The sequence below is a fragment of the Pocillopora damicornis genome, chromosome 4 (assembly GCF_964200805.1).
Source record: "Pocillopora damicornis chromosome 4, jaPocDami1.2, whole genome shotgun sequence".
Lineage (NCBI taxonomy): Eukaryota > Metazoa > Cnidaria > Anthozoa > Scleractinia > Pocilloporidae > Pocillopora > Pocillopora damicornis.
In genome coordinates this window covers 23,181,260-23,204,006 of record NC_142673.1, presented here as the reverse complement: position 1 = coordinate 23,204,006, position 22,747 = coordinate 23,181,260, and the positions used below count along the sequence as shown (strand labels likewise).

General features: G+C 36.9%; 2 protein-coding genes across 6 annotated transcripts in view; both read left to right on the top strand.

Moving 5' to 3' along the window:
* The first annotated feature begins 3,736 nt into the window (after nt 1–3,736).
* Nucleotides 3,737–8,273, top strand: LOC113683563 (uncharacterized). The gene is made up of 3 exons (XM_027200819.2): nt 3,737–3,923; nt 6,598–6,883; nt 7,665–8,273. Exons 2-3 carry the CDS (start codon nt 6,600–6,602, stop codon nt 7,933–7,935), a joined length of 555 nt encoding a protein of 184 aa, XP_027056620.1. The 5' UTR covers nt 3,737–3,923; nt 6,598–6,599; the 3' UTR covers nt 7,936–8,273.
* A 1,883-nt stretch (nt 8,274–10,156) lies between these two features.
* LOC113683524 (uncharacterized) overlaps nt 10,157–22,747 on the top strand; it is an 18,919-nt gene continuing 6,328 nt past the window's right edge. The window contains exon 1 of one of the 5 annotated variants that reach the window (XM_027200777.2): nt 10,157–10,554. Coding sequence is in view for 1 of the 5 variants with exons in the window: in XM_089204146.1 (XP_089060272.1) it covers nt 13,872–13,896 (25 nt within the window). In the remaining 4 variants the exon portion in view is untranslated. Of the gene's footprint in view, nt 10,555–13,582; nt 13,897–18,197; nt 18,329–19,003; nt 19,153–20,732; nt 20,861–22,747 lie in introns of those variants that run through there. The other 4 variants (XM_089204146.1, XM_027200774.2, XM_089204147.1 and 1 more) reach the window with 4 other exon arrangements.

Sequence of the window (22,747 nt, the reverse complement as noted above, 5' to 3'; positions counted from 1 at the left end):
TGATAACAGCGCATTTGTGAGTATATACTGATTTCCGCAATTTCTTCTTTACGACCCGAGCGAAACAGACAGCGCATGAAAACAAAAATACTTGGGCGTGAATTTTGTTCGAGAGAAATTCCAAATTTGTAATATAGTCTCGAGTTTCACCGCGCAAATGAAACAGAATCAAATCTAACCGACCGATTCAGGAAAAAGGTTTTAGTTCGATCTAAATCAATAGTTTTTCACCCTGCACCATTTCGTTGAAGCAGGAGAGGATAAAGTGTCACTGGTGAACGTAATCGACGGTTTTTTTGTGGGGGGTCATCATTATCACCCTACGTTTAATGAAGAACTGGGTTGTCAGCGCCAGCTTTTTGGCAAGTAAACGAGAAACGACAAATGGCATTCTTGTTCACACAAGCATTTAGCAATCGCCTACAGCGGCATGACTGATTTCAGGTCACCGCGCCATCTACAAAGAAAGGTGACAAATCCGAAGCCTGACTCTTTTCCTGTGTGATTTTTCATCCTTTTGAGGCCGTTTGCGACATCTCTCTTGAGTGATCCGCAAGGCTGACAAAAGTGCGGATCAGCAAAAGCGCGGCAAGTGCTGGCTGCTTTAGTCCTCCTTTGCCGATCATATTTACCGTCTTCAGATTTTCGTGAATGATAGGTTTTAGATCTACAGTACAGTTTCACTTGCTGCGTTCGTTGATCAGTTCAATTCAACAAGGAAAGGAAGAAAAAGAAAATCAGTAAAGAAGAGAGACCATTCTAAGGGAGACTAAGGTAATGAACAGGTGTTCTAGTGTAAAATTCGCACACTAATACCCTTTCGGTTTAAATTGATTTACGACGTTTATCAACCCCTTTGCTGTAAATGTAGTTAATCAAGGGTGATCTTGGTAAATGTTAATCGATCTCATTGAGTGTAAGTAAAATTTTTAAAGGTATGTATTGCATGATGGTTCCAGATGGTGCTGTTGCCAATTCTAACAGTCTGTATAAGCTTGAACTAAAGAGAGGCGGTCAGGCGTTTTATATACATGGTGAGAGCCCATCCAGTTGACTGAGCGTATACCTTAGCTCAATTTTTCCAAAATGTCTTTGGCGCAATCAAACTTCTTTGCAGTCATATCCAGTGTGTCCACATTCTATTTGGAATAAAGAAAAGGTGGGAAGCTGTTTAAATAAAGTCCTGTAACATGACCTTTTCCCGAACGCGATCTTGATGACATGTTTTGCGTAAGATCGCGAGACTCAATATTCTGCCACGCCCTTCTTAGGCAACACAAGCACTAGGTTGCAGCATCTTTCGGCGTAATTCCTCGTTACGATCTGAGATAATGTAGAAAATAAAATATTTTTCCTGCAGAATTTGGGCAAGATAAGCGTCATCGTTGTGCGCACAAAAGTGTTTCTTCCTTTCATCATTTCCGTGCTTGGTGGAGGACGTATTTGTTAACTTATTGTTTCGCACACATTGTTTAATCGAAAGAAGTAGTCAGCTCTTTGAGAAATAGAGAGTAAAACTTGATAATACATTGTGTTTCTGCCAATTTTTTCTTAAGTGTGTACCACCCCGTATTTACCATTCTTCCAAATCTTTCCGACGGTTAATATGTCAAGAACGCCAACGTTTTTATTTCCGTTGGATGTCTTTAAACTGATTTCATGATTGGCACTGAAAACGACTAATTTCCTTGATAAATTGATGAGAAGTGATTTGTTTTTTTTATCTCAGTTCTACCAGCAGTCGACTTCTTGTTTCTACGAGTTGTCATCAATGATAGTTGATCAACACCTGGTTTCAGGTTGTTTTGTTCAAAGAGAGTTTTGGTAGAGATACCTTGCATGATCGGATGAAAACTGGAATTCTAAGTTTTTCTATCGAACACGAGTTTATTTGTATAAAGTTTTCTCTACAAAGCTATGGATACAGTTTTAATCGATTTTCTCCTTCCCGAAAACCACTGTTTTTGCACCAGTCTGCTTTTGAATTCAAACTTAGAAAGCGGCGACACAGTTTGTCTTGATCTCTCAGTTCACCTAGATTCGGTGCCGACCGTTTTGGAACACCTAAATCTACGAAAAAACGAAAAAGAAATTCGCTAATGGCTTCTCTGAAAAGCTTGCTTGGATGAACGACATTTTAACAGTGTGTTAGTTGTAAACGATTTTAAGAAAATTACCCTTCGACTCGAGTGTTTCAATAACTAAAACTAATTATTGTGGAGAAATCACTTTCTCCAAACAAAGGTTTGCTAAATTGTTCACTAAATGATTTAATTTTCAGTTTATAAGATTTATGTCACTTTCCTTGAAGAATTTTGGACTAGTTATAAAACACGTTCTCACGATATATCAGCTGCTATATTTTCTCCTAAACCTAATCTGTTTCGATGCTTCGAATTTGGGTTGTGTTTGGTGTAATTTCCTTACCTTAAATATCATTCCTTAATTGAATTTCTTTTCGATTAATTTCAGCTGACATTTCTGTTTCTATTCATGCTGTTGCAATAGTCATTTTGGGAAAAAGTATTGATTGCAAACTAAAATCTCCGTGGTATCCGATTCAGATTTTTTCAGAGCTTTCTTTAGAAACATGACCAGCAAGGGCAACAACGACATGGTCGGTTACAATAACGTTACCTTCTCTGATATCAATGTACTTTCAAAAACTTAAATGATGAAAATAATTTGTCTAACAGTATTGGAGTGATTTGGAGCACTGAAAGAGACATTGTGATAGAACGATGAAGATATGATACGATTTAGAATTACCCATGAAAGTAATATAGGTCTACGCTTTGTTTTTCTGAAGATAAAACGGCGCATTTCGCAAGCAGAAGTTTATTGAGTTCGCCAAATGCTTTTAATACTATTGTGAGCGTGGGATAAATGTCCATTTAAAATCATATTCTATAGCATTATCAGAGTAGATCATTACTACCTTTACAACAATGGCTAATCGGCCAGAGTATCCTCGTTTCTAAGAAGGAAATTTCGCAAAAAAGGAAAAATTGCGAGGCACCTTCCATCATGCAGGAAGATTCTTCCAAAAGATGTTCGAGAAAATCCGTGCGAATCACCTCTTACTATTAACTTTGTATTGGAAATTTTCTGTAGAAATCGCTGAATGCTATGAAACGTAGGAGAAGTCAATATGGCTTCTGTATTGAAGGAAAATAGATTTTCAGGCAGATAGGCCTAATGTACAGGTTTAGTGTTTTTTTTTTGCCCTACGTTAAACCAATCATTGATAAAAAAAAGCCAATTATTATTGTTAAATCAAGATAATGGCTTTTTCAATATCATTTCAACAATTGCTTCCCTCCTTAAATTGAACAGATTTATTTTCGTCGTTAGAATACCATCCTCCTTCGAATGGTTAGAATGGATTTTAACATGATCGCCCTTTGAATTGGAATGAAAATGGCAATAGAAGTAGTGCGTTTGAAACCGCCTTCATTTAGCCGAGATAACAAATCTCATTTTCACGGGTGATTGAGGGTTTAAGTGATGGTTGGAATGAATTAAATAGCATTTCATTTCATTGTTAGTTCGATTTCCGGAAATATCGTACCACGCGCTAATTAAAATCGATCCTTGCCCGGCTAAATGTTTACTCAGACTGTGGCATTGTATCACGTTCAAGAGGATGCGGATTCGAGATTCAATAACAAATTACCCAATTCAAACAATCGATCTGCGTGTCTAGATTAGCTTCGGATATCCTATCATTGACGAAGACAAACACTTCATTAAAACACCCACAATTAGCCTTGGGACTATAAAGCGATGTGTTCAGTTTGAAGGCCAACATCGTAGGACTTGCGGCAAGATCCGCAAATTTAAACGGGTAATTTTTCTTCATTTTCATACTGCTTGTCTTGGAACACAGTACATAATTTCTCCATTTTTATACGTATATAAAGGTGAGTAAAGGTCTTCCCTGCTTGAATGCTTAACAGGTCTAATATAATTTCGTTTTGCGACTAGGTGCATTTTGCCTGCTGTGGCTGTTTGTCATGTTAACGATTCCAAATAGAGAATTAGTTCTCTTTTTCTCTGTGCGAAACCACGAGAGAACATAACTTTCAAATTTGAATATTGTTTAATTCTTACTGCGGCTATCCTGTGTCTGACTTTTTTTTTGTGAAAAACTGTATGAAATTTCGTAAACGCTGCCCTCTTTGCTAAAGAGTTTGAGCTTTTTGACTTCTACTGATGTGAAGAATCTTTTGATCAGCATGCCAAGTTGCTTATTTTTTTAATTTATTTCGCTCTGTAATGATAATTCCGATAAAAAGTGATACAAAGGAAACCTTACTTTTGTATTGTAACCCGTTGTTTTAGAGAAATTTGTTTTGTACGAAAGTATTGTTTGATTTGCTCAAAATCTCAGTGTGAGATCCTTCTTAAAGATCTGCAGAAGATCATTTGTAAAGCAGAATTATCTTTAAAAATTGTGTGTAAACTAAGGCTAAAGATAAACGACTTTAAAACTCGACAAAAAGATATATTTATTCGTTCTATTTTTATGCTCAATGTGGAGTCAACTGAATTGACAAAAACAATTTCACAAGCATTCCTTCAACATTAATTGAATATCCTTCGGAAAAATGCATTTTAATCCCTGCTCAATGTTCTTTGATCGACATATTACAGACAGAATAAGGAAATTTCTCTTCTTTGTAAATGCGTAAAAAGTAAGAATTCAATTAAGTATCTTGTTAAACGCTTACAGTATCATGTTTAGCTTGTTTAATTAAACCCATTCAATCTGCCCTCACAATTTGTCTTTTGGAGATTTATCTGCATATTTTTGCATTTTTGCATTTTTTCTAATCCAAGTTGACGTGTGTGATAAAATCACGCGAATTCAATGGTGGATAATTTGTTATTGAACCTCGCTTCGAAAATTTTCTGTTTTAACGGGCCTCGAGGGATATAATTTGCTCTCAGATCTGATTCATTATTAAATTCGCAGTTTCGCTTTATTTTACACACCCTAAAGAGAGACAATGTTTTGCTCCCAGGAAATCATCTAATACGAGACAAAATGGCTTTTATTGAGGAATCTTTTCAGATAAGAACGGAGGAATAGAGTGCGTTTTTGTTCCAACGAGGTATCAAAAAAGACTGTGGGTGAGAGTACTAGACAATTCGCCCCGAAAATACGAAATGGAACAAAAGATTTCATTCTTCAGTAAATAGATCTGTTCTTTCTTGTTTCAGCTGTTTATTCTCTGTTTAGAAAATGAAAAGGAACTGTTGAATACTGAAAAATATGAATGTATCATTAGTTTTCTTCTTCGCGAATACGACTTGAAGGACATTTTTTTGAAAAGCCTACGTGAATTTTTCTTTTTTTTATAATCCAGACTTATGTAGCTCTCCTATCAGTTCAGAGTCATTTTCCTTTTGATACGACTCAAAAGAATTCATCATCTAGGAAAAGGTTCAAATAATAGATAAAAATCGAATAACGTGAAAGAAAGGTATATTTTTCCATAGATAGAATGCACTAACTATTTTTGGACGTGTGAGTAAAGATCGCAACGAGATTCCAACATTCTAAAAGCGAAAAAGAAAAAAATAAAATGAAATGAAGAAGAAGTCGACTTTAACAATTAAGCGAAAAGGAAATTACGAGGCCAGTCGGATTCAGGGGAGACATGAGAAAATTTTTTTGGTAATTTGTTTGCTAAGGATATCTTTGATCATGTCATAGAAAGCGCTCTCTGTAAACATTTCATAAACAGTACGGAAATCACCTTCAGCTCCCACTAAAGCAACAGAGGAAGCGAAAGTGACACTAAGTGATATTAGGAATGATGATTTTCAGCAAAATAGTACGTCTTAAGGATCAAGAGCTGATCTCTTGTAGATGAGTTTGGAAATAATTAGTTGCGCGGTTAGCGTAACTCATTTGCCACAAGCTAAGGCGAGAGAAGGCGAAAACTCTATGAGACTTAGTGCTACAATAGACATGGTCGGTCCTGAGGAAGGCCATGACGGGTGCTTCTGGTACCTAACAAAAACTAAAAATATCGGCCAATCAGAGGAGGACACAATGAATAAACATAGAATGCGTCAGAAGACTTAAAAGGGAAGAGTAAACAAAAACAATGACAGCGAATGCTTAAGGATGCCGAGAATTAACCCCTAACACTGACTAGTATCTAATTTCTCTTTACATTATCACATCTGAATCAAACAATAAGGTCAGGAGAACAAGGGACACGATCGGTAGCCAAAGAAGCTTTGATCGTCGAACAAATTCTCCTTGACAGTATCAAAGGAAATGTGTTGAAAACAGTATGGAGAATAAGCTGACCGCTGACCGCTGTTGGGTTGTAAAAGGCCGGTTTAAATATTGATTGATGGACCGACTTCTGGGTTAATTTTCATGATGGTCTAAAAATTAGAGAGGAAACAGATAAAAACAACAGATGAATAAAAAAGTATGGGAGGTATAAAGGGAGACACCATCTTGATCAATTATATTAAGAGCAAGCTCCTTTGCAGGCAAGCAGCAGAACCAACAACGGTGAAAAAAAAAAAAAAAAAATGACACATTTTCGTCGCTTATTTTTTTCTCAACAGGAATGTGGCAACAAGTTACATATTTAGCCCTTTTGTTGGGTATTTTCGTGGAGTTCACAACCAGCGCTGCGGCCGAAAAGACCGCTGAACTTCAAGACGATTATTCATCAACATGTCCTCCGGGATATTGGTGTAAGAAAAAGCGCGAGTTTGATTCTAGTGAGTGTCCAAGAGGATTTATTTGCCGATCTAAACGAAGCACTTCAAGTTGTCCGCCAGGATACTGGTGCAGAAGAAGCGAACTGGTCCTCGATCAACCAACTGACCCAAAGAACTGCGCAGCCGAGTGAGTACGAGTAGTTTAGATTAAGGCATGGATCCCATTTTTCAAAACCCACAAGTTGAGTGAGAAGAGCGAATGGTCAGTTGACTTTGGAATTGACTCGAAATTCTGCACTCTTCCCTCTTCACGCTATTTGCAGAAATTCACATCCAATTTAATGCTAGCGCGGGCATTCAATTTTCCTTACGCAATTCAAACTGATCTTGAATCGTTATTTAGAAGCTTCTTTACTGGAAATTTGCTTTACGTCAAGAATATGTCCACTTCATGATAAATTTATTATGTCCCCCAGCTGTGTAGTTTATGATAAATTGATGGTAGTCGTGAAGTCACATGCGCAATGAAAACTTTGTTAACCGAAGGGGTGCTCTTCCGTCTTACACAAACTTTCTTTAGATGAATTTCGTGCTTAACTGTGAAAATGTCATAAGTGAAGGCTATGGCGTCTTAAAACATGCTTAAGTTTATTTTTTTGACACATGGAAAATTTTTTCAACTACACCAGGCCCGCTTATACAAATTTTTAATGCGAGGAACACAAAGAATACACCAGTCGTGGTGTTCTACAAATGACCACTTGATCTTTTGCGCGGGAGAGTCCGAGGGAGGATGCTCCAGTATAGAAAATTTGACGATTTTACTCTATCCAATAAACTTATTTTGATGTATTTTTCGTGGAGCAGTTTGTTTTCACCTTAGCTGGTTGTCTGTTAAAGCCTTTTTTGTGGGCCTTCCCCACCTTTCGATCCAGTACACTCAGTCAGCGTTTTGTGACATTTTCTAGGTATTGGTGCAGGGATGAGATCAGTCAGTCTCGTTCCATTGACTCCTGTCCGCCGGGATACTGGTGCCGCAAGAAGCGGTCGATTGATCTTGTGTCCAAACGAAGCTGCCCACGCGATTTCGTGTGCGCCCAAACGGAGCAAGAAGATGACTCAGCCTGTCCCCCTGGATACTGGTGTAAAAAGAAGAGAAGCATTATCCATGCAGCCACCGAGAAGAGCGATTGTCCTCGTAGCTTCTGGTGTAAGAGGAAGGCAGTGAAATCGTCTTAACGGTTCTTATGATCACAAGAAATTGCAACCTTTCCGACGAAGGTTGAAATACGAATTTAATAACTGAATAACGTAGTTTTCAGAAATCTTCTCTTATGAAATTGTATTCACGGATCTATCTGTAAATAAAATTGTTCTCCTGATCAAATCACTAAAAAAAACCAATTCAAATTAATAAAATTTTGTTTGATGGGAAGAGGAGAGTCTAGGTTTTAAAGTTGAGTTTAAAATTTTTTTTTCACAAAATAACAGCCGATTTCTTTTTGTTTTAGCTAGTCACAAGAGATTATATTCTCTTGCTGATCAAATGATAAAAATAAATTGAGAAGTAACCTAAATCTTGTTGGTAGTTTTAGCTATTGAGTGTTAAAAATTTCTCAAGCTTTGAGGAATAGCTTGCGCTCTGTATAATTTGCATGATGTTTCCTCAGTAACGGATGGGTGTGATTAAGGAAGGATATCATTCACTCTTGCACCTTATGATTTAAATGGTTCATAATCAATCACAAAGTTTTATCCTTGACTTGCTCATTATCCGAATGTTGTACTTGGGTCTTACCTATAACCAAGAGCAGAACTGGGATCCAGCGAATCTTTTACGATATTACCTTCGAATGGGAGGGACACCACACAACTGGAGGAACTCGTTCATTCCAGGATTTTTTAGGACACCACATTAAAACACTGCAGCAACTACCGACAGCCCTAGTAAAAACTGTGTTACGCTATTTAGCCTAATATGAGTCGGCCAAAAGAGAAAGAAAGTGTACGTTGAAAAGAAGGTTTGTTTTTCGGGGACGTCTCCAGATATGAGTCAAGCCTTTCTTGCGGCGATTAAAATCTCCGCACCTTCAAGATGGTGAAGTTAGGCGTATTCCTCTTAGATTAACCACCGCGTTTTATAAAGTGACTTAACTTGCAGTTGGCTTCCTTAGAGAAGGAAAAGACTCAAAACTTTCGCTCAGAAAAAAAGCTAAAAGAGAAACCAAAAGAGACCGCAGCATCTTTTATTTTTCGAATTTACCCAAAACAATTAGATAATTGATGTAGAATTTCCGGTTTTTTTTTTTACAGATGATGACTAAAATGATTAGTCAGTTTGGAAACCAATTTCAAACCAGAACAATAGAGGCTGAACGTAGGATTTATCTCTTATTTTTTTTTTAGAACTTGAGTCTATCTTGGTTGGGCTATAGTTACGTGCCATGCGCGTTTAACTTTGCCATTCGAACCTAAAAACATCCTGTCATTGTGGTTCCTAGTGATTAGCGCAAATCGCCTAGACTACACCAATTCCAATATTTTTCTCTAATTATATTTCAGGACAATCGTGGAACTAAGTGGGGGTGCATATATCTTCATCATTACTTTCTACGCTCCAATAAAACAGAACAAAGACGAAAATAATTTTGCTTGTATCTTCTTTGTTGAAAACGCAATTTTAGAACTCGAAGGGAGGGAAATTCTTTGAATCTTCCAGCCATGCATAAAAGACAGAAAAAATCTTAGTTGTACTTTCTGAATCGCACCTTTATCTTGCCAGGGAAGGAAGATGCTTTCAACCTAACAACAAAGCAGAAAAGACGGAAAGCTTTCTGGTTGTATTGCATTCATAGTACGCACATGATTATCATGTTGTGGCAGAAGAAATGCCCTAATTGAAACCTTTTACAAGCAGAGAACATGGAAAACCTTTGTAGCTTTACTCCTCTGTTTTGTGCTCATCAAATTCCACTCCCTGTTAAGACTTGTGATAGTAGCGTCGTGATAACCTTAAAACTATACCTTACTACTGTGCTTACTACCCAAAGCTTTGTCATGTACAGAAAAACTATGTACGAGGCTCAAACCCCTGTGATGAAATTAAAAAGAAAGATTTATGACATAAACAATGTTTCAACAGTCTTTAGTACTGTAACGCGTACATCTTGAGGAATAAAAACGTTCAAATAAATACAGTCTGTATGATAAAAAAATTATTTCGAAATTAGTCTAAAATGCTTTCAGGTCATTTATGGCGGCACATTTACCATAACATATACAGCATGAAATAACTTTTAAAAGCGATTTTTCCCGATAAATGAAAGGCTCAGACTCTTAAAAATATTTAGAACTAGTTTGATAAGATTGTGGTTGCATAAAACTGTGCTTCGTTTACATTAAAAAGATAACGTCTTTAATAGACTTTAACGGACAGGAAGTCGAAACGAGATGTGGATTCAGTTATTATGTTATGTAAACAAACTCAGCGGGACAGCGCTGTTTTTTGAAAGGAAAAAAAATGAAAAACTATTATCTGCCGTTGAATCGGCTGGTTTTAAGGACGCGTTCTCATTCTTCTCTACGAAGTTCTGCATTTGTAATTACAATAAGTAGTCTACTGTTGGCGATAAAATTATAACGGGGAAAGCTAATGCTTATTAATTTATGGTCACGACCCACGCTTTATGCGAAAATTTCAACACAAGAACAATTGCTGTAGCCTTGTATTTAGCAAACGAGCGCCTACTCGATCTGTTTGAAAGAAGACTCTGATCTTTCCGGTGGTGCTAACTCTGTTCGTTTCTGATCTGTTTCAGAAGTTGCCTTAGCTTTACGTTTGTACAGTTGAAATATAAGGTAAGTTCGCTCCACGTCTAATAATATTATTTTCATAATTTTTGGGTGGATTTACTAAAGGTGCATGGGTCAACAAAACGCGCTATTCTTCATTACATTCAGGCAAGTTCAATTACGGTATATTAGAATCCAAGATAGAGTTAGCCTACCACCGATTTTTTTTTTCATGTATATGAGTTTCAAACGTTTACCAACAGCGTTTTCAGTTCTTGATTTGTATTGAAGAAATGTAAGAAAAATGAAAATGCCCTAAATTTGATGCCAATGCTATCAACTATTGAATTTAAGGATAATAATGAAGACTTTATTACGACCTTTAAAAAAATTGTCTCAGAGAAAATTTAGGGTTCAGAAGTACATGTCGTGATTGCTGTCGATAGGACTTTTTCAAGGGTGCTGCATCAACGCAACATTGTCATCGTCAACTAAAGCGTCTCTCCCGCTTATCACCTAAATCAAAGTTGCATTAATAATTCTGAAAAAGCGAACTTTACTATCTCAGTTTTTGGGAGTTTCATCGTATTCTTAGGGAGACAACTGCCCTTCTTTCGAGAATTGATACCAGATTTTTACCACAGGATGTTTCAAGATCTTTTTCCCGACCAATCGTTGTCGTTGCCTGACAAAACACTCCCCAATTCCGTCATCTTGATTGTCTTTAAAAGTTTATTCCGATTCTGGTAGAAGTTAGAGGCCCTTTCACTCAACCAATAGATTACCTTCTCTGTCAATTTAAAATCGTATGTTGCTTAAGAATTCAGATATAACACTAGAAATGGAGATAAGCTTAGAGTCGCGCTTATTAAAACGAAACTTCACTTCGACCGCAAAACCACGAAAGAGTCTGTGTAACTCTTGCCACCTGCTTTTTAAAATGACGGTTATTTTATCATTTCCCATTCCGCTCTTCCTCAAATTCCTAAACCCACTGTCACATTTCCATGTGAAAAGTTTCGAATCTCAACCCCCTCTCATCTGATAACAACAAATTTCGGGTTCAGAGTGCGTCAATTCCCCAGGGATGCAAATTCTATTGGACACCTTCGGAAAAAGTTCATCCTCTAAATATTACGAAACTTGATTTCCTAAGGAAAAAATGTTAGGGCAATATCTAAATCTTTAGATTAATACTGAAGTCTATATACCGTTTCCCAACCCATTTACCCTATTAATGCTTTACTGATCTTTAGAATGTCTCATGACTTTTTCGGTGTCAACCCCTTCCTTCGTGCCCCTTACTCAATTTGTTTTCGACACATATTACTTTCAAGCCTGAGATCCAATCTAAAAGGGAGGATATTACAGACTGAGTTGTGGGTGTGATGTAGACTTAAACTGTCCTCTACGTGTTACCCGATGTTCTGTATTTTTGTGCAAGAGATATTTCAGCACATCGTATCAGTAGTGCCATGTTGAAATTAAAAAATGGGAAATCAACTATCACGTTCCCTTTCCACGTGGTGGTGTTATTGTAATTACAATCATGTCGACTTCAAGATTCGCAAACAGGTGGTCACGGGGGCTAATGGAAAAGTGAAAGATGATAAACAAATATAGTTGCGAGAAATTCATGACGAAAGGGATTTTGAAGATTTGCGCTTTACACAACATAAGTTGTGTGGGTAACCTATCAGTACAATAGTGTGCTTTGTTGTTCAGTAACAACATGAATCATGGGGAATCGTTGTTTTATCTGACTACAGTTGAAGTTCCCTGAACACAAAGATCATGGCCGAGAACACTTTAAAGCTGATTCCAAAATAACGCCTGTTTATTTGCAGGCGGTTGACGCTCACGACACGACATTTTTCTTTTATCAAATAAGCTACTCAATAGCCTCACTATTAGGACGATTCAGAAAACAGTCAGAGAACTACACTTGATCGAGCGCCCAGACTGAACATTTTTTTTGTTTAGACGAAAGCCAGTTAAAATCTAACTGCACATGGAAAGATACGTAGACACGTGTTCAGCTTCAAAGCGCATTTGCCGCACAATCGATTTGTAAGTTCCGTAATAATGTCGATAATAAGTAGCCTATTTATTCAAGCTCATATCACTAGCTTGAGCAGCCAGTGGTTTCATCAGTTCCCTGCAGGATAATCTACTGATAAAAGAGTTACGTCACATTTCTGAATAAGTAAACAGTTGTAAGCGTTGTTTAGTCTCTAATTAAGGTATTCAGACGTTTATCAACTTGATTCTTTTTTAACTATGGAGCCGACCGTCACGGAAACCTTTTTGACGGTTATTTAGTCTGGTAAAACCATTTAACACCATTCTACACAGTTAAATTGGACTAAGGAGCCCCATTTCTCAAATTCTATCGTGATTTTGTCCTCTATGGCAAGACAAATTTTTACCTTTCGTTGCGAGATTTTCCCTTGAAAAAGGGCAAATAAACGAAATCTTTTAAAGAGGTGGGAAACGTCATTCAAATGCTTCTGTAGAATTGTGTTGCACATTGTCCTGAGCAGTTTTCTGATTAATTTTGATATCAAGTTTCTATACACTCTTTCGAAGGCAGCAAGCCTTCGAAAATTCGCAAATTCGGGATTGTAATTTACGGAACTTTTACTCTGAGTCCTTTCAAAAATATGTCTTAATTTATTTATCTATTCACAGAACAAGCAGGTGTGAGCTATTCAGGAGCATGCTTCAGGAAGTCATGCAATATTTTTGGCTCGTGAAGGATGTGTCTTAAGACATAGTTTTCATTTTTGGTGAAAAGTCTTGTGTGGTAGTTAGAGTATAGCACATCCGGTCGTTTTAAAAACGAGCAGGTTTTCATGAGCCGTCATGCGACTAGATTTCACAGAACATTTCATTTTCAGTTTTTGTTTGTAGACTGAAAAACTTCAAAAAAGTTTCGAACCTCACTACACTATTTCATTTTGTGAACTTGAGTGGTTTGACATTTTGACAACATCAGTCTTTTCCAACCAACCAAATTATTTGCACTATTCTAACAAGGATTCTGATTGGCTTATGCTACTCACAAAGTAGGAAAAACATTTCACCACGTCTTGTAATTTCCCTAATCTTTTCCCGTGTTCTAGCCACTTTCTTCTTGCTTTACAATAGGACAGAACAAAGTGGAGGCTTCTTTATTTATTGAGTATAAGGTGTTGAACATGTTTGTCTGTCCGAACTTGAACTCCGCTCATTTACAGTGTAATCTCGTCTGCAAGCGTGAAACTTGTAAAAGAGATAACATTGTTATTGCGACCGCAATTTCTTAGCTGTGCTAGTTGTTCCGCTATCGTTTCGGTAGGCTACAAGCTACCTTTTGAAGACCTCTCTGGGTTTATACCGCTATGCATTGTGCGTTTCACCGCCGAAGTAAGTTTGATTCTTCTTTTTTTTTTATCTTCCACCTTCTTTATGCCGATCTGGATATAGTTGCCACCTGATGAGTTTGAGCGCTAAATAGTTGCTAATTTGATCACGGTTGTCTGATTTTACCATGTTATTGTTTTCATATTTGGATTTGTCTTGTGCCATTCGATTCAGTTCATTATTATGACTTACTTCCTTGTCCGTTATTCTCTCTGGAAAATCATTATTTATGCAGCTAAATAATACGCACAAACATGTGTTGATTGTAACGGGTTAGACATAAATTTTGCATTTCAAAGAAGTCATCTTTTCTCTAAAACTCCCAAAGAGACTGCAGTTGAGTTTGCCTGACGCTTTCACCTCGAGCAATCCGCATCTTCCTATCAATTCGACTCTCGTTTATTCACAGAAAAAAAAGCCAACGCAACAGTCTTTTAAGTACCAGCTACAAGGCTTCTGAAACACCTTCTTCATTTGTCATTCTGACGACGAGCAGGTTTTCATGGGTCGCAATTCGACCGGATTTCAATACACATTTCGCTTTCAGATCCTGTTTTTAAACTGAAAAACAACAAGCACAGGTGATGAATTATAACCCGCTGAACTCTTTCAGTTTGTAGACTCTGATGGTTTGTGAGCTTTGATGTTTAAACATTTTGACAAGGTCATTCTTATTCAACCAATCAAATTATTTGAACTATATCAACAAGAATTCCAATTTGTTCATTCTAGCTTACGCCACTCAAGAAGTAGGGAAGCATGTCTCGTGTTTCCCCCTAGCCTATTTTTCATGCTTTAGCTGCTTCTTTCGCGCTTTACAAAAGAACAGAGCACTGTGGAGGCTTCTTTATTTGTTTATAATGATTCCTAACTTCTTAACTAAAAAGATCATGAACTTAAACTCTGGTCATTTACGATGTTGTCTTGTCTGCAAGCTTGAGGTTTGAAGACGAGACAACAGTGTAAAAGAACAGTGTTTTTCTCTGTTTGGTGGCGAAAGCTTCAAAGCTTCACTGCATCTCGTAAACACGGTACGGTGAGTAAATTTCCTTTTTACCTTAGGCTTGTTCATCTGATAAGCTTTTTTGAAGGCAGATCAGTCGAAAAGGGAGGGCATATGATATCTATTTTTTTTTTTAGAGGGCGCGGTAACCAATCCTGCAATCTGATTGGCTCTTTAACCGGTCAGTATTTTCCTATCTCTGCCCACGGGCCACGATAAAGCTTTCGTGAGTCGCCGAGTACATCCTTAAATTCGGTGCCATTTTTCATAAACAGATCTCGTTTTTCCGGCTGGGCAGTATTTTTAAGCAAAAACGTCGGTCACTACCTCAAACCGATAAATTAATAACTTATTAATCCTCTCTTTTCTCTCTCTCAAATCACTTTGGTGGACGGAAAAATATTGGTTTCAGAATGACCTTTTTGTATAAGCAACAGTGTCATTACGTTGGTTGACAAGCGGCCTAAGAACCGTCCGCAATTAATTTTTATCGTTCACAAAAAGTACTTAAAAAGTTCAAACGTGAGGTAGTTTGTTACAGTAGAACTAATCGATGGAACTTTCATGCATTTAATATCTGAATTTTCTCAAACAATTTGTTCGTAGTGAAAGGGTGAGCGAAGTTTTAATTTCAGTTCAACAACAAATGTACGCCCTCGGTGAGTCTTTCCAAGTCCATTTAATTTAGACATTTGTACCGTAAATTGCACAACAGAAACTGGAGGAACTCAATGAAAAAAGGCCGCATGAAATTCCGTTGTGTCTCGTTGGAGTGTATCATTCGAATTTAGTTTTTGTGGAGGAAAGACTAGATTTACACACGCCATTGCAGTAAACAAACGAGCAAACTTTCATAACTTCAAAATAAAAAATTTGAATTTACTTACAATTGCTTTCCTCGCCGTTTACTCAATGAACAGAGGTAAATCTTCGTACATTAATTACTTGTCGATGAGAGTGAATAATACTTTCCGTAAGATCATTGACTGTTTTTGAAGAAAACATTGTGGCAACAGTCCTTGCCAAACTAGTTTCGTCGTTTTTCAATAGTGTACATGTGTTTTCATTTTTATTTATATAATAAGCTCAGTTATGCACGCATTCTGATTGGTTCTCGCTTATGAACATCAGTGACACACTCAGCTGCGCCTCGTGTGCCACTTTTTTGTTCTTACCACATTTTGACGTCATCTGTGATCTATTACTGAACAGACGCACGGCAACTTGGAATCTATTTGTTAATTTACGCGCTCTCTAATCGACAGGTGTCAGATTGTGACAGATACGTGTAAAAATAATGTTTGGAAGCCTTTTAAGTCACCTTTATCATTACGCAAATGAAAATATTTCAATGAAGCATATCTCTTTAATTTGCATCACCTCTATTTTAACTACAATTTACTCGCTCAAAAATTGTTCAGTTTATGGAAGATCTTGCTGTATTTACAGCCCTAAACCATTCGGGTTATCATTTGTAAGTCGTAGATTTACACCCTCGTTTTGAGCTTAAATCAAATACATGCATATTGTTCAATACGGCGGTTTTTAAAGTACTTGAGTTACAGAAAACTAATGTGCTTCAAAGTTGATGTAAGTTCTACCAACTGTCGGATTAAACCGCCTCGTGACAATTTCATTCGTTCGGACTCTTTATAGATTTTCACGCTAAAAGAAATATTCGGCGTATAAAGCTAAATCGTAAAAGGTGCCATTATTTATTTTGGCGAATACACTTGAAACTGAAGTGTAGTACAGTCAAACCTCGATTATCTGGATCTTGATTATCCGGATTTTTCGCTTATCTGTACTTGCTTCTCTGGTCCCATTATCTACAAGCATTTATATTCATATTTTTGATTATCCGGACTCTCGATTATCCGTACTTTTTTAAGCTCTCTGCACATCACTTAAAACTCCACGTTATCATTTATTTCCACTGCAACCATAAGGATATAGTTATTAGATAAATGCCTTATTGAAAAGTTATTCTGATTATATTGTTGATTGTCGCGTGATAGATATAAGTCAGCATCGAGAACAAAGTTTTACATTTCAACGAAACATCTTTCCTCTAAATCTCCCAAAAAGACAACAGCCGAGTTTTCCTGATGCTGTCACCTCGAGAAATTTCCATGCTCCTTTAAACCGATTAAAATTAATTTAAGAAAATTAACGACACTTTTTAAAAACCTGTTTCGACAGTTCTTCTGTCATCTTCAGTTCTGAATAATACAAAATACAAAGTTGAATTTAAATTAACAGGCATGAAAGCCCGCACATAAAAACTTGTCAACCACACACTTACGGAACCCACGAGGGATATGTTGGCTATGTTGGCGAAACCTCTCGACATTTATCCACACGCGTACGTAAGCACTTGATCAGTGATAGGACCTTCCACATTTTCAAACATCCACACAATTCTCTACAATGTCGCACTCTTTGTTCTGATGAGTGTTTTAACATCCTAGATCACGCTTCCTCAACTTTTTAACTTATAATCAAAGAAGCTATCCACATTCAATGGGAGAAACCTACTCCTAATCTCCAACTTTCCTTGTAAATGCCTACATTGCTCTGTTACTGTTGTTTGTTTTGTTCAATCAGCATTTTTTTACACACTTTAAATTCAACTTTGTACTTTGTATTATTCAGAACTGAGGATGACAGAAGAACTGTCGAAAAATGTTTTTAAAAAGTGTCTTTCATTTCTTCAATTTGTGACATATCTGTTTCTATCAAGACCTCTTGATTATAACTAAGTAGCGACTGGGACGCTAAGCATGTCCTCCACATATCACGTAAAACCACACGTTATCATTTATTTCCAAGGGCCAATACACTTCACTCATTTCGACAATTTTCGCAGTTTGATCGTATTCCCTTTAAAAAATGAAACAATCTCTGCATTCTTGGGATTTTCGTCTCACTGAGATTATAAGTTTCGTGGGAGTGTTGATGTCAATGTCTTGTAACAGAGCGTTATTTATATTGGTTGAACTAAGCAATAAAAAATAAAATTTCTTGAATCTCATCTCACCAAAACATCAACAGTTAAGTGTCATAACTTCAAACCAGTAAGGCAAACAAATATTTTACTCATTCATATGTATTAATTTTGAAGGCTCTTTGTTTTTCTCCATTCTTCGAGTATGGCGCAAAAATTTAGAACTGTAGGACATTTTCGTTAAGAATTTGCATTATCATGCCTACGCACAGCTAAATTCGCGGTTTGGAAATGAATCTTTCGAGATTATTCGTTTTGGGCAACACCCTTAGTATTTTCAAGTGACTTTTACTATTTAAGTGACCCTTAACGACTGAAATTCTCACTTTTTCCGCGATCGTTGCGGTCCAAAGATCTATTACAAGCTACCTTGTGAAAACCTTTCTTGGTATTTACTTCTATCCTTCGTGAGACTCACTACCAGAGTAAGTTTGATTTTTTCTCTCTGTCTCTCATTTTTCACCTTTATAAGGTATTGTATACATCCGGTGTGATATTTGATTAGTTTTCAGCGCTAAAGCCTCGCTGATGACACGCCGTAATTTGATCATGATCGTCTGATTTTTACCGAATAACTGTTTTCATATTTGAATTTGCAAAGTACTTTTAGATTCTGTTTCTATGACTTGATGTTGTATCTATTAAGCCTTTCTAGAAAACCTTTCTTTCTGCGTTTAAGCGCGACATTCATTTTTACTAGCCGTGTTGTGTTTGATTATTGAATTTCGGTTGGAAACTGTTGTTGTTCAATACCATGAATACCGTTACTATATGAATCCCTATTTTCCGCTTCTACCAGCAACAAGTCTACAATTACTTTCTTGAATTTTTTTTACCTTTACTACGTGCAATACCTTTTTTCATCATCGTATCTGCATGCTATTGTAATTCGTGATCTCTGAACTGTGATTCAAAATATTTTCACCGAGTCAATCTGCCCTGCACAGCTGGAAGTGTCCATCGGCTCGAACAACATTTTGAGTAGCACACACTCTTAGAATCTTAAGAGAGTTACTTATTATTTCTTTCATTTCTTGACTATTTTTTCAAATCAGTAACGAGTTAGTCAATTGCTTCAAGGTATCCAATACAGCATCTCATTAAGAAGCAATTTGTGGCATGGATTTGTAAAAACGTGATCTCATGGCGCGTCGAGGAGAATCAATATCGTTAGTAGACAAAAACGTCTACCACTTTTCAAGTGCTTATGACGCCTTTCCGCACTAAAATCACCACAGGAATTCAAAAGGTGATCAAAATTTCCATTCTGACCACTCGTGCTTAAAAATACAGTTTGTTAGGAAGTCTACTCGGATTCCATTTTGTTATTTGCGCTGATTGGTCAAAAATCAATCGTTTATTGCATCTGAGAAACAATGGAAAATTGAAATATACTTGTGGTCTGATTATTTAAACAAAGTTAAACCGGTGTTTAACAAAACTGCGTCTTTAACAATCCTAAATTTAGCTGAACCTTTGATTTGAACATAAATTTTTTTTAACAGTGGAGGGTGGAAAGCTAACAATGGAAAGGACATTTCTTGAATTAAATCAACCCTCTTATAGAGGTAGCCTTGGTCAGACCTCGTGCATGTAAATAACCGGCCCACTATAAAAGCAATAGTTTTCACTTTTTATCGGTTACCAGTGTGATAACCCACTTGTGATATTGAAACAAGAATCGAAAAGTTTGTTAAACACGAGCCGGAGGCAAGTGACCAAGAAATTATTCACGTGTTCTCCCAACATCTCGCATGGGTTGTCACACCGGCGAACCGATAATTGGCAGCACGACAAAGTGCTGCCAATTGCCCCTGAAAGAATTCCGAAGGAGATAAAAGCAAAACTGTACTTTTAGTATCAATACTTACGTTATACTGCTTAATGAGCCCATCAAACGTCCTGCAAGTAAAAGAGCAATATAAAGAAACAGTCTAATGGCCAAATATTCACCGTAAACCTGCCAAAAAAACGTGAAAATCTATTTTTGTCTTTCGCTTGCGGCTAAGCATATACCTATATCCTGTATACTATCATTGGTACCTAGGAAATTATTTCTTTTATCGATTTCTTGATTTTTGAAGCAGAACCCAGCCAATCTCTTATATCACCGTCTATCATTTAGCACCATCAAAACAAGATTAGGAATATTAATTTGTCATAGACCTTACCTTACCACGCTTCTAACAACACGTCAAAAAAATATATTCACCAGAACCCCGCTATTTCGGACTCGGAAAACAAATTGAATCGTTTTTCGGGTACCTCGGGAGTTCGAACCCCCTCCAACTCGAACCATTTTTCGTTTGCTGTAGGAGTTCGAGTTGGCGGGATTCTACTGCAGTTACAACAAAACAAGGCCCATTACTACGGTTTACAATTATTTTCATCCAAATATGAGACAGGCCAGATGTTCCGGAAATATATGTTTAAGGTTAGGTTTTTTTAACACGTTTTCAACTATAAACTCAATTTAATTTAGTTTTAAAAAAAAAGTGAAAAAAAAGTTTTGTTTAAATTTTTGGAAATCGTTTAAGGCTAAATTTACGACGTCATTGCACGTGTTATTCCGAAAACTGATTAACCTTTACTGATTAATCAAACACCTTACAAATTAACCTTAAAAAGGAAAATTGATGCGGTTATCAGAACGACAGTGGATGAGTATCATATATTTCTGGGTTTTTCAAGTGAAGAGAGCGAAACAACGGGTTAAAATCTCATGCCCACTTCAGCGTTTCACCTTAGGGTCCTAAGCCTACTTTACAATGGGTCATATGACATCTCCTAACATCAGCTATTGGCTCCTGGTTACCTTTTTAAAAGAACAAGATATGCAACATTTAGCGGTAAATTCATTCACCTTTGATGCATCAAGACCGGGAAGTGGTACCGACATTGCGCTCTGAAGCTAATACTTTTGAGGAGAAGTTTCCAGGTTGTTCCTCAAGTTTTTGGTATGATAATTTTGTGTGCGTGATTCTGAGCTTTATGCTATTCTGAAGCCAACAGCGTAATAGTAAACATGGTAGCTTTAACATAAGAATTTTCGTGCGGATAAGTGTTTGTCCGGTGAATTTGTCTCGAAAGCGTTCCGCACGTCGTTCAGTTTTCCAGTGATTTTGAGAATTGACTCGTATATATGTGAAACGTTCCATCTTAAAAAGCAAATAGGCTTTTGGCATTGGCTGTTACAATCTGGTACATTTACACGTATAATAGACATATGTCATCGTACATTTGCTAACGCGTCGATCAGGAGAGCCCTTTGTTTTGAAAAGTTATTACACTCGATAAAGAATCAAAAGTCATCTTAATGATGCTTATTCGTCTGTGGCTCAGGGTATGAGTATGCCTTTAAGTTGCAATTGTATCCTGATAATAGGGCTATTCGTTTAGTTTCATTACATGAATTTAGGAGCCGGAACAGGTCCATCACCAGTCCTCCATTATATTCTGTTGCATCGGCGTGTACGATTTTTAAAGATGGAATTGTAAAGACGTGATCTGAAGGCACATCAAGGACTGCCTTATTACTTTAAGAAAAAGGAGAAACGCTCACTCGAGCCGGAACGAAAGCAACACAACCACCGTTTCGATGACTTCATGTCATCATTACTGATTCTAAAAAAAATGGAACGCCAACTCGATGACGCTTTTGGCTATGCTCGCGGCAATGCATTTTTATGGTGTGCCAAATTGTATCCCTGGATGATGGCTCATTTTCTTTTAATCGGTGAAACGCATGTTCGAGCAAGAACCGGTTATTCAATTGTATTGCATCATGTCAAACATCACTACTAAAAACGATTTGTTACATGGATTTGCCAAATTTTGAGCATAAAATGCATCCAGCAGTATCTATTAATATAGAATTTAAAACACCTCGAGTTTTTTTTAAATATTAAAGTGAATACAGTTATTATAAGGAAAAATCTAGGTGAATATTTTAAAATGAAAATGAACAGAAAAAGGTACATGCAGGAGCCCAAGTAATGAGCTCCTGGTACGTAACGTTTCGATGACTTCATATTACCATTATGAAGGGTTAAAAAAAAATCACTTCAGTGGTTAGTAACAAAATTACTAGATCTTTGAGCGATAAGATTGAAAAGCTTGAAAGATTTTAAAATACAAATTGGCTGCCTTGGTGTTACGCCTTTTTTGCTGGTTTATCATATGCGTTGAAAACAAGCGTTATCGAAAGCAACCCACTTACAAACATTATCGTGTTGATCATAGGAACCTTTTGTTTAACAAATATCTAAAACACTATGGGGGGCTGATAACTCCTCCATATCTGTTGCTTGCGGGTATAGATCATGTTTCTTGCGTGGGTATGAATTGCCCATGGCACCATTTCTTTTATTTTATTAGGTGCCCATAAGAGCAGAAAGCAGCCAATATGTGATATCGTTTAGCATCTTTAATATAAATAATTTGTTATATGGATTTGTATTATGATAATCGTAAGTGAGGGGTTCCTTATGTATACATCTACATTTCTTTGAAAAAAAATTTATTCTCAAAAGCCTTCCAGGCACAAAGCGTTTGTCATTTCTAGTTGCTCCTTCAAGCAATTGCACCTGTTTGAGTTTTTGTGTTGTTGGACTTTTTGTGCAGTTTTTTTATTTTCTAACTTAAGGTTGTTTTGCTAATCGAGAGTCAGCTCAGTAAAAGTAAACTTTAAATGTTTGTGGCATTTTGCGAGAATTTTCTCGCTGAAGTTTTGAAATTAGTCCATTTAACAGTTGACCTTAAGAAAAGTAATTCATCTTTCTTGTTACTGCCCGTCACTCATTGCGGCAGTGACGAGATCTCTCTCTTCTTACCTATCCCAGACC